The sequence below is a fragment of the Bubalus bubalis genome, chromosome X (assembly GCF_019923935.1).
Source record: "Bubalus bubalis isolate 160015118507 breed Murrah chromosome X, NDDB_SH_1, whole genome shotgun sequence".
Classification (NCBI taxonomy): Eukaryota; Metazoa; Chordata; class Mammalia; order Artiodactyla; family Bovidae; genus Bubalus; species Bubalus bubalis.
Window position 1 is genome coordinate 37,873,581 of NC_059181.1, and position 18,039 is coordinate 37,891,619.

The 18,039-nt window shown below is 39.5% G+C and overlaps 1 protein-coding gene across 6 annotated transcripts in view; it reads right to left on the reverse strand.

The window, feature by feature from the left end:
* Positions 1 to 15,374, reverse strand: part of RPGR (retinitis pigmentosa GTPase regulator) — a 69,967-nt gene extending 54,593 nt beyond the window's left edge. For 2 of the 6 annotated variants that reach the window (XM_006072314.4, XM_006072315.4), the window contains exons 1-7: positions 15,158 to 15,373; positions 13,051 to 13,176; positions 12,521 to 12,613; positions 10,408 to 10,470; positions 8,029 to 8,187; positions 6,536 to 6,685; positions 2,887 to 3,045 (exon numbers count right to left, since the gene is read on the reverse strand). In XM_006072314.4, coding sequence (XP_006072376.4) covers positions 2,887 to 3,045; positions 6,536 to 6,685; positions 8,029 to 8,187; positions 10,408 to 10,470; positions 12,521 to 12,613; positions 13,051 to 13,176; positions 15,158 to 15,320 — 913 coding nt within the window. In that variant the 5' untranslated portion in view covers positions 15,321 to 15,373. Of the gene's footprint in view, positions 1 to 2,886; positions 3,046 to 6,535; positions 6,686 to 8,028; positions 8,188 to 10,407; positions 10,471 to 12,520; positions 12,614 to 13,050; positions 13,177 to 15,157 lie in introns of all 6 variants that reach the window. The other 4 variants (XM_006072312.4, XM_025277228.3, XM_025277229.2 and 1 more) reach the window with 3 other exon arrangements.
* Between the last annotated feature and the right edge of the window lie 2,665 nt (positions 15,375 to 18,039).

An 18,039-nucleotide genomic window follows, 5' to 3' on the forward strand; every position in this document is an offset into this window, starting at 1 on the left:
TAAATGACTGAAGACTCTTACCTAACGACATTATATACAAAAATCAATATAATTTTTAGTCATCCCACCTTTGTAACATTTTTAACAATGTAATTCAATGTTAATAAATAATACTGTCTTAGGAAAACAGATTTGATTAGTTGGCTTCAGATAAATATTACTCTAATTTCACAGAATACATTCCATTTCACAACTAGATACTTGTGTAGCCCTGTAGAGATCTTAAGTTTGTCTAAATATAATCTGGAGAAGTTAAGTTCTTATTTTCTTTGGGGCCCAGACTTCATTGTGGACCCAATCTAATAATCAAGCCTTTCTTGTCTTCTGATAACTGCTGTGGAGGACATACAAAATGACATGGATCACTTGGTCTCACTTAGTTTGTCCCAGTTCCAGTCTGATACTTTCTCTACAGCAATCCATTGTTTCCCTGACTATCGTTACAACCAGTAGCTGTATTGTGTAATCTATCGTAGTTATATCAAAATATCAAGTTTTAAATAAATTTATCAACAATGAACTAATTAAATTTATCTTTAAAGTATTCTATTGACTTTAAGATCAATAAAGTCTGATCTAAATAGACTTTAAGATCAGAATTATAGACACAAGAAAAAACAAAGCTGGGGAGGGCCCCCAGAGAATCATCTAATCCAAGCCCTTCCCTTTAGTTAAGAGAACCATTTAGAACAGATGATTAGCTATTCTTGGCTTTATGGTCTTGCAAAGTATCCAATAACTCTTAGGTATTAAACTTAGTACTTACTCAAACTGATGATCATACACTCTTTAGGTCCATTTCTTTATCAATTAGGACTAAATATTTAATATTTCTATCCATACTGCTTCAGAACACAGGTTTCTCACCAGGACTGGCTCATAATAAAGCCTTTAAAGGTCCATGGATAAATTTTAAAAAATAGGCAAAGTAGTGAATTTTCCATACAGATAAACTTATACAATTTAAGGGGATGTCTTTTACTATAAAATTAAGAGCTTTAAAATTTTTGTTTTGAAAATGACCCTTATTTTATGATATAATGGTGAAAACAGATTGCATTTTTCTTGCAATGTCCATATTTAGCCAAATGCAAACTGGAAGTTGGCAATCTTCTCTAGGTCTTCATATTCTCTTACAAAATAAAAAACTTAAAATATAAAAACTTTAATGGTCTGTGAGATTCGAAAGTCTCCAAAAAATCTGGAGAAAACAATCAGTTTCTGGCAATATGGTTTTTAACTTCAAAACAAAGTTCACAGAAAGCTAAATGTCTATTATACTATAAGAAAATACATTACTTATGTGTACTTATGTGCACTTTTTAAATTTTAAGTATAATTAAAAGATTATTTTGAAAATATTTTATAATATATGGTTTAATGACACATTATTATATAGTCAACATTGCATCCTTCAGAATAACCTTCAATCACCTAATAAATTAATTATTTCTATAATCTTTGTATAAACCAGAGAAAATACATGACACAAGAATAAATTGCATTTCTGCCTACAGAATAAATTTTCAGATAATTTATAAAGATTAAAGTTTAATCCCTAAAATAAATCTTTCAGAAATTATATAAAAATTCACTTTATCAGCAGAAGTTTAAAAAAGATCTTAAACTTCAGAATTATTTCCAAATTTAGAGTGGAGGACCTGGAAAAAAATATTTCTCACTTTGAAAATATTCCATCTGGAAATTGCAATTCTGGGAAACCATAGCTTTATAAGCATGACTAGGACTAGAACAGGAAATCAAGGAAAAGTGATGTAAGAGAGGAAAATCTAAAGATAATATACAGCTTAATCATCTTGCAACATTTAAGCATTATCATCTAAGAATTAGATGTTATTTAAAAATTTGTCTAGAACACTTCTAGCTTTGGGTTACTGAAGATTAAGTGGTGACTTCAAAAACTGTTTCTTTTTACTAAAAACTATCATAATTATTCACTACCTAACTGCATTACCTCTATACTACTCATCTAAAATAAATCTAATGCTGAACAAATCTGGGAGCATCAATGTAAGCATATTAATAGACAGTATATTTTAATTATATTGACCAGCATCCTAAGAAGTCACATGTCATACCAAAAACAAAATTCAGAAGCCAAAAGGGACATTATCATTAAGGTTCTAACTCTGTATTCTTATCTGTAATTTACAATCTTAACCCCCTTTAATGAATTACTATAACAGACATAAAAATCACAAAGAAATCACCAAGTTAGATATTGTGACTATCAAAGAAAAGAATTACCAATGACAAGTAGAAAAGACTATTAACAAGGAGCATCTTCAAAATAAAGTATTTCAGAAAAATTAATGTCAATTTTAAATAAATATGGAATACATATACATGAGGAAAACAAAGTGTTCTTGAAAATGAGCTAAAAAAGTTATCTGCTGCCATTAAAGGTGTTAAGGTCACGAAAATGTCAATTATGTAAGCAAAAACAATTCAACAAGATTCATTTTTTTTTCTACTTAACAATATCTTCCATAGGCCAGAAATGTTTACTAACTATATGAACAAAAAGTAGAGATCTTAATGGAAAAAGATGCAAAGTCTACTTACATGAAGTACCTGAAACATACAAACTCATTGAAGCAGAGACTTGAACGGTGGTTGCCAGGGACTAGGGTGGTGGAGAGGGGAGCTGCTAATTAATGGATTTCAGCTATGCAAAGGTGAAAGTTCTACAGACCTGTCATATCAGATTGTGCCTATAGATAACATTACTGTATTATACACTTAAAATTCTGTTAAGATGGTGGATCAGATGTTAAGTGTTCTTACCACAATAAAAATAAGCAAATGTTAAAAAAGGTTTTAGTTAGGTACCACAGAAAGCAGGAAATGGAGCCGCACCCATACCTGTAAGAACAACTGTGTGCCCTCCACCACAAGCAACTTGGATCACCTTCTCAGAAATTCCAGGCACCAGCTGGGGCACTTTGTGATTGACCAGGAGCTTTGGGGGAAGACCTAACTTCCCACTCTCCGGTTCTCCAAAGGTGTACAGTTCTCCCTCAGCTATTGAAGGAAAAAAAAGAGGGATCAATGATGACAGAGACATGAACAAAATACTGGTCTTTTTGGTACATGTTCTTACGTTTGATAAAAAATTTAGAAAATATAAACTTAATAAATCTGACCTTTCTTGAGATACTTTTACTCAATAGTAAGGAATAAAGGTAGATTTTCCCTTCCTCTTGATTATTCTAATCCAAAATCTTCATGAAGAATTCATGACTATCACTACTGGTAACTAAAAATTATTTTATCTGTTTCACAATACACAGACAAGATGATCTTACTTCTTCCACTTACTTTTAATAAAGCAAAATGACTAGACATTAAACCCCCAAAAGGACATGGATTTTGTCTTGCTCACTATGGTATTTGCAAGAACCTAGCAGTGTGTCTACTACATTAAATATAATACTTATTGCATAAATAATTGCTTTTCATGAAACTTTCTGTAGAAAACTCATTTATGCGTGAAGCAAATATGGTGAGTGAGCCTAAAGATGGCAGGTTTTACTCAGATGGCACTTTTTCCAGACAGACGCTCCTGCTAAGGAACTCATGTCATTTAATTGCTGCCTTGTCTATACCAATACTATTGATCTGCTTCTGTTATCACACTTAGCACACTATACTATGAGCTTCATGAAATCAGGAACTATTTTCTATGAACCGAAGTGAGTTCTATAGAGCAGGAATTTAAAAACTGTAGTAAATACATAATCTAATCATAAGCTTCTATGTCAGTCATGTAGAAGAGATAACACAGCATGTCTTGTTGTATTACTCGCATGTCTCCAAAAGAACCACACCACGACTGACTGCTGACTAACCCCTGGGAATGCAGCCTTTGGGAGTGTTCTTTAAGCTGGTGAGAGGTGATTCTGTTACACACATCTGGAGAAATGAATTATGCCAGCTTAGCCAGGAGCTAAGAAAGGGTTGCTCTGCACAAACATCAACACTGATGATGTACACCTGGTTTCACTGTTGAAGGGCCTGAATTTCAGGTGCCATGACGAGTTGCTAGCAGGATGTGCCTACATGACCGGCCACCCACAGCAAAGCCTCAGACCCTGAGAATAGAAGAGGGCTTCCCTGGGCAGAGACATCACACACACATCCCTGTAGTTCAATGCCAAAGAGAAAACACACCTCGTGTGGCCCTGGAAGAGGAAGGACTGGGAAGTGCATACAGGACCTCTCTGAAGAATACAGATCTTTCCTTTGCTGTAATAAATCTTAGCTATGAGTATAACGAGCTATTGAAGACAGATCCCTTCTAGCAAATCAGAACTTAGGGAAGTTGTGTGACATCTAACACACATGGTAGGTGCCAGTTTAAACTTGGTCAACTACTACAAACACAGCCAAACTCATTTTCTAGATTGATTTGCACAAAAGTGAAGTTTTCTGTACTACAATTTTTTCTGAAGTACTCAGCACGGAAGTACTCAGTAAGTCAGCACACCTCCCCCTTTCCCCATGCTTCTTGCTTCTCATATGAAAGGAATTTCTAAGTCCAGACAAATCTCTTTCTACTACTGTCTGTAAATTCCTGCTGCTCCCCACACCTTCAATGGATGAATTGCATGGTATGTGAACTATACATCAATATAGCTATTTTTTCTTAAGGCATAAAACAGAAAACAAAACAAAAAAGTTCAATGTAATGCCTATCAGTTAAAACAATTAATTGCACTTGTTTCTCTACTGGCTAAAGCAGTAGTAAATAAAAACTGACATTGGCAATTTTATTAAGGCCTAAATATAAGACAATGCTTTATTTCTTTTTCCATGTGTTTTTTTTCTATTTTTTGTTTCATAAACAAAGTGAGCACAGACTATACCAATCCCAGGAGCCCTAAAGTTGGAAATAAGTTGGTATGTGGTATTGGCCCAAGGAAAACAATTTATCATTCATTCACTTACCTCCTCGTTCAACAAGATTTATTTATTGTCAGTTTCTTCACGATACAAACTGACACAGTAGTGAACAAAACTAGCCAAGCCAGAGTTTGCCCTTTCTTAGAACCAAATTACTACCAGTTCAGTTCAGTCGCTCAGTCGTGTCCGACTCTTTGCAACCCCATGAATAGCAGCATGCCAGGCCTCCCTGTCCATCACCAACTCCCAGAGTTTACTCAAACCCATGTCCATCGAGTCAGTGATGCCATCCAGCCATCTCATCCTCTGTCGTCCCCTTCTCCTCCTGCCCCCAATCCCTCCCAGCATCAGAGTCTTTTCCAATGAGTCAACTCTTCGCATGAGGTGGCCAAAGTACTAGAGTTTGAGCTTCAGCATCAGTCCTTCCAATGAACACCCAGGACTGATCTCCTTTAGGATGGACTGGTTGGATCTCCTTGCAGTCCAAGGGACTCTCAAGAGTCTTCTCCAACACCACAGTTCAAAAGCATCAATTCTTCGGTGCTCAGCTTTCTTCACAGTCCAACTCTCACATCCATACATGACCACTGGAAAAACCATAGCCTTGACTAGATGGACCTTTGTTGACAAAGTAATGTCTCTGCTTTTCAATATGCTATCTAGGTTGGTCATAACTTTCCTTCCAAGGAGTAAGCGTCTTTTAATTTCATGGCTGCAATCACCATCTGCAGTGATTTTGGAGCCCCCCAAAAAATAAAGTCTGACAGTTTCCACTGTTTCCCCATCTATTTCCCATGAAGTGGGACTACTACTAAGTCATTGGTAAACGTGGGGGGCACTAAGATGGGACAATAAGCATTTTCTAAACCTGAATCTGAGGTGCACGGAATAAGAAGTAAATGTATAACAAATACTTAGATATCTAAGAGGGTCCATAAAACTGTTTTCCGTTAGGTGTTTTTATTGTTAAAAAAACCATCAATAGGATGGAAAACCAAGATCATTCTTTTGCTGTTACTACTAGGGTAGATGTAGCTATAATAGAGTCCAGCATTTAAAATATTTTAATTAAGGTAGAGAAGGTTGCCAATGAGGCCAGGAAAAGGAGAAATTGGGGATCCTGAGAAAAGTCCCACTGAAGGAAAGCATATCCCATACTGAACTCTCCTCCTTTTCCATCAAATCATCAATCCTATTTCTACAATGAAAACCTATGACTTATGTACTAAACTGATAAAAGCAAATTATCAGGACAAGATCAGAATTGGTCAGAGTACAGAATCAAGCAAATCCAGAGAAAAGAGGCTCATAGGTCTTGTTTTTAATGCCAAAGAAATTTGAGGACCAACATTTAGAAGGGTTTTTTATATATAAAAATATAGATCTAATTCATTAAAATCAGTTAACATGTCAGATAGTTTGAAATTATAAACACTCATTATTAAAATGAAGAAACACTGTGACCTAAAACAGACCAAAATAATTTCATTACATGGAGTACCATGGCGATAGTGCTATAGAAATATAGGATGTTATGTCATTTTATTATTAATTTAGTAATAACTTAGACATGGGAGATAACATAAGAAATTCAACTGTTCTGTCTTACTTGTTACAAAAGCTGAATGGTAATATCCGCAAGAGATCCAGGAGATAGGTTTTCCAATGGTCACTTGATGTGGGACACATATATTAGTTATATTTTGTAAACCAATTTGCCCTTCGGAATTGTCACCCCACATGAATAGCTCGCCATCCTCTATAGTTAAAACATGAAGAGGAAAAAACATTTTAAGAGGTAGCAGGGATAGCAAGTTATTATATTCCCAACAGAACATTTATTTTTTAATTTAGAAAAATGATGTATCTTGAAAGAAAAGCACTAAAGACATTTGTACCAGGAAACTACTTCATAGTACTATTTCTATTATGAAATGTTTCTATAATGATAAAGGATAGAGAATAACCTAAAGTATATCACTTTAGTCACGCCCATATTTCTACCTCAATAGCAAAGACAGAATGTCCTTTCCTATAATAACCTTTCCTTATTCTAAAGTCTCTAAGCAGAAGATGGTTCCCTCCTTTCAAGCAGTCTACCTGTAACTGAACTGAATGCTGGCAAGAGTCACACTGCGCATCTCCCAGACAAGGCCCAGGTCAGAAGGACTGGGACTACTTTGCTCTGAGAACACTGTGGGAATGACACTTTAGAGGAAGAAAAAAATTAAATAAATTTATTTTGCTAACTTTTTTTTTAAACAGTTGAAAATACATAATCTAACTTCAGAGACTAGGAGATACATTAGCGTACCTAAAATCTCAAAACCAGGCTAACTCCTGTGCTTTCTGATAAAGGCTGTGGTGTCAGGGGGAAAAAAACCCTAAGGGAAATATTCTAGAAAAGAATGAGCAAGACTTATTTACTTGTATCTTTTAATTAAAAGTTTTTAAATCTGAAGTGTTTCATGACAAAGCAAATAAAAGGAAATATGAAAATAAGAACCGAAAGGAGGAGGTCTAAATGCCAACGGTGTGGGCGAGAGAACTGAAGGGATGGACTGCAGATCCGACGCTGGCTCTCCTGGCCAGAGCGACAGCACACCTCACACCCCTCTCTAGACTGGAACAAAGACGCACACTGGCAGCTTCCTCAGTGGGACGTGTGCATCTTGGCTCCACATTTTAAAGAAAGTTCTCATATGGGCTTTTGATAGGCAGAGCAGAGCGATGCAATGACCATTACAGACTGTATTTTAGTAACATATATCCCACAGATTTCTGGGATGTTTCTGACAACAACTTCACTAAAGCTGAAATATAACTTTCAGAACATGCAATGAAGGTACTATTTAAGAATATCTAAAGAAACAGATGGGTAGTACAGCTTAGAAGTTACTTAACAACTACCTTCTAAATGTATGTAAGCATAAAGTTGTAATATTTGTCATGATTTTCAGTTCTACTTTAAATGTCTTCTGAAAACACATGGTCAATGAAAGAAAATGAAAAAGGATTGCTGTCTTCAGTTTACCGATTCTGTATATCCTGGTCTGAAAAAAAGGGCTATGTCCCAGTTTGAAATGGAAAAAAGAGTCTTACCAGTCAGTGCAGCTGAAGTGTTAGACCCAGCAGACAGTTGTTTAATCTTATGCTGGGATGTAAAGAAACTAATTAGATGGAAGGCACTTCTTTCATCAGTATCACCAAGTCCAAGCTGCCCTTCATTATTTCCTCCGGTGGCATATACTTGGCCTCCTCCTGCACATGGAAAAGACAACATCGGTATACCACAGTCATCATCTCTAGGAGACAGTCCAGTGTATACTAGATAGTCTCACTATTACTAGTGAAGAAATTTGAAAGCTGGCATTATCATACAATTTGGTGAACAGCTTCCTTTTGGTGACAAAAATACAGCAAAACAAGCAAGGCTCTACATTTCTGTGAGATTTTATAAATTATTCTAGGGTGTAAGTAGCAATCGAAATGCAGAACTATTAATTCAGAGCAAAAAAGAGGAAAATAATTTCCAAATTAGTTTATAATTCAAATCAAAACTTTTTAAAAGAGATGTGGTTCATTAATTTTAACTTCCATACCATTAAGGCTAAGATATAATGCAACAATAAAATGAGGCAAATACAAGAAGAATCTAATTAGAAATGTGGAAACTCTATGTTGCAAAATTATTTTAATTTTCTATATTTAATTTTCTGCCTTCCTAAACAGGAAGGCAGTCCAGCATTGTGTCTAGGCAAGAGGACACAGAACCAGACTTCCTGGGTGCAAATTCTGGCTTGCCACTTATCAGCTGTGTAACTTTGGGCAAGCTATCCTTAACGTCTCAGTGTCTCGTTTTCCTCATCTGTAAAATAAGATAATAATAATGTCTACTTCATAGAGATGTTATGAAGACTAAATGAATTAACATTTATGAAATTCTTAGAATAGAATTTAGGACACTATCAGCACTGCATGCTGCTGCTAAGTCACTTGAGTCATGTTCGACTCTATGCGACCCCACATGAAGTTGAACCACACGATTTAAAACATGGAGCATATCAGAGGTGGTGGAATGCTGAAGCAGTTCAGACAATGACACAAGGAAAAAGTTGAATAGTCACAAAAAGCTCTATGGAAGAAGGAAGACATACACTGGATCTTAAAATACAAATATCTGAATAAGAAAAAAAGAAGACACTTTAGCAAAGGGAAAGTGTTGAGTGAGGGCAGAGAGCTGAGGTGGGGGCTGAAGCAGTGAGAGCAGCCTGAAGACAGAAGAAGCTGTGTGTGGGGGATGGAGGTGGGAAAGACTGCTGGGTGGTCAGGGCCTGGATATCTAATTGCTCCAGCAGGATTTGTTGGAAGATTTCCTCAATTTCCTCATGGAATTGTCTTGGCACCTTTGTCAAATATTACTTGGGTGTAAACATGTGGCTTTATATCTGGACTCAACTCCATTAATCTTTGTCTATCTACTTACTAATAGCACACTGTCTTGATCATTGTACCTTTGTGTGTGTGTTAGTCGCTCAGTCATGTCTGACTCTCTGAGACCCCATGGACTGTAGCCCACCAGGCTCCACTGTCCATGGAATTCTCCAGGCAAGAATACTGGAGTGGGTTGCCATGCCCTTCTCCAACCCCTGGATCTTCCCAATCCAGGGACTGAACCCGGGTCTCCCACGCTGTAGGCAGATTCCTTACCGTCTGAGCCACCAGGGAAGCCCCACTGTAGCTTTACAGTAGGTCTTAAAATCAAGTAGTCCTCCATTCTGATCTTTTCAAAACTGTTTTGGCTATTCAAGGTCCTTGGCTTTTCCATATAAACTTTAGAATAACCTTGTGAATTTTCTACATACACACACTCATACACACACATGGCCTGTTTGGATTTTGATTGGAACTGTGCTAACTCACATCAAAAGCCTTTTAAGGGCTTCCACTCACCCTCTGAAAAGAAGAGGGAAGAGCAAGATCAGGAGCATGTGGCCCCTGAAGGTGTGCACACAGGTAAGGAGATGCTGTTCCTTGCCGTAATCCAAGAAAAGAAGCTTTTTCTTCATCCACTTAACATTTATCTGCATATTTTCATAGGCAAACAAGTGTACTATCCATTTACATTTTTAAAAAAATCCTCATCTTACTGTTACCAAGGTACCATTTCTATTAATTTTACAAAGTCACAAATGTTACTGGAGTAAGACCTCAGTCCTCATATTGGACAGGAAGTCATACAGATTGAATGAAGTGAAGTGAAGTGAAGTGAAGTGAAAGTTGCTCAGTTGTGTCCAACTCTTTGTGATCCCACGGACTATACACTCCATGGAATTCTCCAGACCAGAATACTGGAGTGGGTAGCCCTTCCCTTCTCCAGCAGATCTTCCCAACCCAGGGATCAAACCCAGGTCTCCTGCATTGCAGTTGGATTCTTTACCAGCTGAGTCACCAGGGAAGCCCACAGATTGAATACTATACCTGTTAAAATTAGGGTGTGGTTCCTTCCGCAAGCAACAAATTTCACTTTTTCCGGTTTTAAAGCTAAAAATATAAAAATATGACAAGTAAGATATTTTATGATTATATGGAAATGATAAATAATCCAGGTCAAATGACCAAGTTGTAGAACAGATTTAAACCCAGGCCTGTCTGACTTCTAAGTTGATTTTCATAACTAATAAATCAAAAGTTTTTGGAGGTAGTTGTGCATCATAATAACCAATGGTGTTCGGAAAAAAAAAATACAGATAGCTTAGCCTGACCCCTGGAGAATCTGAGTCAGTAGGTCTGAGGTAAGACCTAGGCATCTATATATTATTTAAAATTCCACAAGTAATTAGTATGTGCTGAGATCCACTGCATTGTTATGCTGTCTTTTCTCCAACCTGATCTATTCCCTAATTTGGCATTACCATCAAGTTTACTTTCTACCTCACACAACAAAACACTAAGTTCAACATTCATAGGCATTTGTTGTTGTTGTTTAGTCATATACCTACGGTAAAGTTCTTCATTCATTCATTTACATATTAAAAACCTTTACAGAACATCTCCTCAGTGCTCAGCATAGTGGCTGCAAAAATCACTAAGAGAGACTCCCTGGCTCAAAGATCTCATAGTCTAGACAATCTTGTTAGCTTGTCTATTAGATATTGGACTTCCCTGGTGGCTCAGATGGTAAAGAATGTGCCTTCAATGCAGGAGACCCAGGTTCGATCCCTGGTTGGGAAGATCCCCTGGAGAAGGAAATGGCAACTCACTCCAGTCTTCTTGCCTAGAAAATCCCATGGACAGAAGAGCCTGGTGGGCTACAGTCCAAGGGGTCACAAAGAGTCAGACACGACTGAGCAACTAACACGTTCACGTTCATTCAATTTTGAACAATAAGCATAGTAGGCACTGTAAATAAACCCAAGGGTTTAGTCACCTGTGCTCAATAAATATTTTTGACTTAGTGGAATACTTCAAAAGTTCCACAACAATATCTACAAATAGCATGTGTGTGTATGTGTGTGTTAGTTGCCCAATCGTGTCCGACTCTTTGCAACCCCACAGAACCCGCCAGGCTCCTCTGTCCATGGAATTCTCCAGGCAGGAATACTGGAATGGGTTGCTGTTCCCTTCTCCAGGGGATCTTCCTGACCCAGAGTTTGAACCTGGGTCTCCTGCATTGCAGGCAGATTCTTTACCATCTAAGCAACCACGGAAGCATGGATATGATAAATTACACTGAAATTCTGAGCTCAAATTAAAAATCTGGCTACAAAGATAAAGAATCCTATTCCTGTCATATCACAAAGAGTCTCTTATCACCCTTCAAGTATAGCTTATGTTCATGGGTTAAACCAAACAGAAGCTTTTGCACATAATGGCGAGAAAGCTTTGTAAAGGTATTATATTTTCTGGGACAATCCTGATTTGAAACATTTTGTCCCGTTATTCTTGTAAGAACACTGCTGCTGCTGCTAAGTCGCTCAGTCGTGTCAGACTCTATGAGACTCCATGGACTGCAGCCTTCCAGGCTCCTCCATCCATGGACTTTCCAGGCAAGAGTACTGGAGTGGGGTGCCATTGCCTTCTCCGTGTAAGAACACTAGTACTAATCAACTCCTAGGCCTGATGTTTTCTTCAGCACATCTGCTAACTACATACAGCAGGGTAAAGTGTGTTTTATAAAACCTGAAACTACACAGAACCATGATGTTCACAACTCTAATAACTGAGACAGAGCTCAAAACCCTATCATATTGTTTGTTCTCTATATATACAATAACAGTAATATTTAAGTAGGTTTACAAAACAAGCAAAAAAAAAAAAAAAACAAAAAACGATGTTCAAGTGCACAGTACTATAGAATCATTATTTCCTTTGTGGTCTCTGGGTTTAAAATCAATGCGATTTTTAAATCCTAACATATAGAAGTAGTTCTGAATATCACATGAAAAATAAAGTTAAATGCCAATAATATTCAAGTAAATCTCAGTGAATAAAGAACTAAAGGCTTTATTATTTATATTAAAGAATTACACAATCAACAGAAAAGTACTTTCTATAATTTAAGTATTTAAAGTGATAAGAAAAGACCCCAAACCTTTGACACATGTTGGCTTGTTAACAGCTGCTTTTGATCCTAATCCTAACTGTCCCCAGTTGTTACTGCCAAACATGAAAAGCTTATTATTTCCTGGTGGGAAAGAAACAGAAATAATAAACTGAAGCATCTTTAACATAATGTGAGATGAAGTCATCAGAAAACAATAAAAAAGCTGTACTTAAACAATGTTACCGGTTTTACAGGTTACCTTGCCCATCTACCTATAGCTACATACTGTTAGTTGTGAAGAGTTTCTAAGATTATACAGTAACAGTTTTTTGAGATTATGAATATATTCAAATAGATTTATTCTAAGAAAGCAATATGCATAGAAAATCAGGTGTCAGTATACTAAGGGAACTTAAAAGTCTTCCCTGATAAATCAATTTGTCAAGAATTCTCTGGCAAAGTAAAAAAAAATAAAAACATTCACTTTCTGTATATCTTCAATATGTTTTGAACAACACATCTACAATACTTAGGATTCTCTAAGTATTACTATATTCATTTAAGATTTTAACACTAACCTGTAGTAATAGCAGTATGTTCATCTCCACATGAAAGAGATATAGGTATATCCTTTTTAAACCAGAATTTGCTGGGCATATTTTCAGCAAATTTAGTTTTTCCAAATGTAAACACAGCACCCGAATCTGCAAATAAATGAGACAAATATATGAGTTTTGATTTCACAAGCTTTATTGTTGCCTGTTAACTAAAATATTTTTCCAGTACTTTATCTGCTCCCCATGGCCTACATCCTCCTTCTTCCAACTTAACTCAGTTTAACTCCTCAGACTTCATTCTAGTTTTATTTATAAGATCTAATAAATCAAGTATATATTATCTGTTTACTGGTGTAAAGTAAGAAATATACTGTCACAATGACTAAGGAGTCCTGCTGCCACTAGGTAGACCATCTACTCCTTGGAGATAAGCTGATACCCTCGATGCCCCACTCACACTGGTGAACGTCGCATAGTCTAGCCTCTGACTGAAGGCTTTTCTCCACACACAGAAACAGGACAGCATTGAGTTTTATCAGTAACATCGTGAGGACGCAGGATGTTGAGATTTGGACATTCTTAAATGAAGTCACTAAATACTACCTGATAAGAGGAGTATTCACAAACTGGTTTACTCCAGTACCATTTTGAAGAGAGACCAAAAACTTCTATGAGATCCCAAAGCTATTAATATCTAAACACACACACAAAGACAAGATTCAGCTTTTGAGGAAACCTCAAGGAGGATGACCACACACAAAGAAACTAAACAGGTATCAGAAAGAAAGACATAGCAAACCTAAGTATTAATAAATACTAATGCTCAAGAGACTTGCCACTGTGGAAAAACCTTTTGAGAACTGTGAGGTGTGCAAGTTCAAACTGATAACGATAGATTTAGGAGGCCAGGTTCTAGAACAGGCTCTGAGTTTTTAATAGAATGAATAATTAAAACAGTTTTGTCCTGCTCTGGCTCCCCAAGAAGGCTTCCCCTGGCTACCCTCACCCCAAGCCAGGGGCCAGAGGCTCTGTGCTGGCCTGGTGGCATCTTCTGTCAATCAATACTGTCCTTTTGTTTAGTTTCTTGTATGTCTCACTACCTTGTGAACTCGAGGCAGGAACTGAATCATGTTTGAACCCAAGAGCCTGGCAGAAACAGAACGATTCTGCTCTTGTGTTTTTTTTTTCAAACTGTTGGTCGTGACCCATACAAGTGAAAGTCGCTCAGTGTTGTCCAACTGTTTGCCGACCCTATGGACTATACAGTCCATGGGATTCTCCAAGCCAGAACACTGAAGTGGGTAGACTTTCACTTCTCCAGGGGATCTTCCCAAGAATGGAACCCAGGTCTCCTGCATTGCGGGCGAATTCTTTACCAGCTGAGCCACAAGGGAGGCCCAAGAATACTAGAGTGGGTAGCCTAGCCCTTCTCCAGATCTTCCCAACCCCAGGAATCGAACCGGAGTCTCCTGCATTGCAGGCGGATTCTTTACCAACTGAGTTATGAGGAGTGGGTCAGCAAATCAACTTAGTGGGTCATAACTACCATTTAAAAAAAGTAAAGTATTACAGGAAAGATCCGAGCACATCCCAAGTAGCTAGAGTAAGTACTGCTTCATGAAACGTCTATTTCTGTTACACAGAACGTACGTGGTACCCAGTTACAACGCTAAAGGTTATTTCTGGAGCTCAGGGGTAAAGTCTCAAAAAACCACTCGCTAATGGCTCCCTCCTTTCTCCAACTTGTTTCCTCAACCTCTTTTACCGCACGTCCCCCGGTCAGCCACTCTTTACTGCGTTCAATACACAACCGTGTTCTGAGGACCTCGAACGAAGTACTTTGGGAGGTGAAAACTGCCCCTGCCTTCGAGAAACTCATCGAAAACTTATTTTAAAAGAATTAGAAGAAGAAAGACCGGCACCCCCTTTCCCCGTAGTTCCCCTCCTCTCCCTCCTTTCTTTCTCCTCTCAGTCAACCGCAAGGGTGCGGCCAGACTCTGACCATAGTCGGGTGGCCGCGGCCCAGGCCTGTCCCCCGACGGGGCCGGCCCAGAGGCGGGGCCTGGCCGTCCGCCCGCCCGCTGACCCTCCCTCCCGGCCCGCCGCCACCGCCGCGGGCGCCACTCACCGGGCACCATCTCATCGGGTTCCCCCATGGTAATAGCGCTATAGAAAGCCTGCTCCTCGGCCAGAAAGTCGGCGGCGTCGACTCGGCTGGGCCTAAGGCAGTGCCTCAGCTCCGAAGCGGGCGCCCGGAGCCCCTTGGGCCCCCAAAGCCACTCTCCGGGCATCCGCTACGCCCGCGTTCCCGGAAGTCAACAAACGGCCGCTAGGGGCAACGGGGGCGGAGCGTTATGGCGCGAGGAGAGTGGGCGCCGGGGGGAGGGGAGGGCGGGCAGCCAACGCGGCGCAGGCGCAGACACAGTGGACGGTTAAGGTAGAGGCCGCGCGCCCTCTGGTGGCAGGAGCGGAGGTGTCGTCGCACCGCGAGGTAATCTGGAGAGATAGTGACCAGCGTCACAAATGTCACACCCCGTCTCAAGCTACGTGACACAGGCAAATGTCAACGCACAGCTGTGTTAATACTAGTACCTGTGACCATGTATAACTAAATGAGATAAGCACTATGCCCAACATCCTAAATCATATTTGTATCCCCGTCATCTACCCCCAAACCTGGTATATACTAGATGCTCATTAAATACATATTAGCTGAATGAGTCCTACTCCAGCCCTGCAAGCTGGTTTATGTTACCCCCGTTTAGAGATGTGAAGATTATACGGTGGGAGAACTGGGGTCCAGTTTAGCTAGTCCTGCTGGTCATCTGAACACCTCCTCCACCCCACACCCCTTCACACACACACAGAAGGCTGAGGTTTCCTGAAATCTACAACTGACTTGAACTTGCACAAAGAGATTCACCCACACTAGAACACCACTATTCTAGTATTAGCCAGATATGTTAACATTTTTCTCCAGTATCTCCTGTGAAGGAGAAATGTTGCCAGTCGTATTAACAAACAAAGGATGGCCATCAAGCCATCAGGCACTTACCAGAGCCCCCAGTGGTAAGCCCTGAGGAAATTTAGGATAGAGACAAAGGAGCTGCCCAGAGCTAAGCACCCCTCCACTGCAGCCACCCCCAAAGGTGCACCCTGAGGGGCCTCAGGATGGGGAAGAACAGGATATTGGCGCTAGAGAGCTAAGGTGCATATCAAAGGAATGATTTCCCTGAGTACAGATTCCTGCATCTACCCAAACATAGAAGAGAGCTAAATTTGTAAACTTGGGTTTCCCAGGTTGGCTCTAGTGGTAAAGAACCCACCTGCCAATGTGCAGGTTCCATCCCTGGGTAGAATCCCCCTGGAGGAGGAAATGGCAACCTGCTCCAGCATTCTTGCCTGGAGAATCCCATGGACAGAGAAGCCTGGTGGGTTACAGTCCGTGGGGCTGCAGAGAGTCGGACATGACTGAGGGGCTACGGGGGCAGAGCCCCCTTAATCAAGCACACACACATATTAATTTGAGCTATCTAACAGTAAACTTTTGACTATCTGGTTTTTGTTATAAAACTCCTATATAATCCTGGCTCCTCCCTTACCTCTTTGGAACAGTCCCTCAGAGTTGAGAGGCTGTCTTCTGGGCTTAAGTCCTCAGGTTTGTCCACCAAATAAAGCCTAATTTTTAACTTTTAGGCATGAGCTCTAAAATCAGACAAAGTTGGATTCAAGGATCCTGGACTTCCTGTGTGTACTAGAGTACTGACCTTCTCAAGGAGTTTGCCTGAGTTTTCTAGAGTTTGTAGATTAGGAGGGGAGATTAAACTATCCAATATATAAATAATTGTTTACTTACAAAGCAAAGTGGGGGTTACTAAGAAAGTATTTAAACCAGGAGCACTGACCTGGAGTAAGAGGTTAAGAAAAACTTACCTGAAGAAAGGACATTGAATCTAAGAACTGAGGAAGGAGAAGCTGGGAGGGGTGAGAGAGCTCCGGAGCAAAGAGTAAATTAGCTACAAAGATGTATAAGGAGCTTGGCTGTTTCCAGGAGCTCAAAGAGGTGACACTGGCCCGTGGCAAACTGGCAGGATCTTGGGCCTGTTGCAAATCTGAGATTTTATCCTTAGGATAATGGGAAGGCACTGAGGGTTTGTAAACAGTGAATTGATGGAATCAGGTATATATATTCCTGCAATCACCCTACCTGGCTGCTTTGTAGAATATAATTTGGAGCAGGGAGGAGGATTTGGAGCTATTGCAGAAATTTAGATACTCGCCATGCAGCCTTGAAATACAGCACATTGGCACCTGAGAGGAGCAGACAGGTTCAAAAATATTTTAAGAAGGAGAATCAACAGGAAATGGTGTCTGACTATTGACTCCTAGGCAGGCCAGGGGCTCTTACAGCAACAGCAAAAAAAGGGCCCAAAATTATTTTGGAAAGGATCTGATATTCTGTTTTAAAAGCATCAGAATAGTCCCTGTGGGAAAAGCAGAATTTAAAAGACCTACTTTAGTTATGATATGCTTTAGTTTGTTTTTTTATTTCAATATAGAGTTAAGCACATTTTTGTGCTGAACCCTCCCAAAAGGATTGATGCAACACTATTCCCAAGTTCCAACATAAGCAAATAGGCAGAGGATGGTACCATTTACTGAGATGGGGAACTCAGAGGATGGAGCAGGAGGGGTTGAAGTTAAGTAAGCAGAGGCTGTTCCCAGGTGGCTCAGTGGTAAAGAATCCACCTTCCGATGCAGGAGACATGGTTCGATCCCTGGGTTGGGAAGATCCCCTGGAGGAGGAAATGGGAACCCACTCCCATGGACAGAGGAGCCTGGCAGGTTACAATCCACGGGGCCACAAGAGTCAGACATGACTGAGGGACTGAACATGCACGCACTGAAGCAAACAGGAGAGAAGTTGATGGTCCAGCCTTTCCCATACTAAGACGTCAAAGTGGAAGCAGGGAACTGAGCAGGCAATTGGTAAGCAGAAACTCCAGGTGG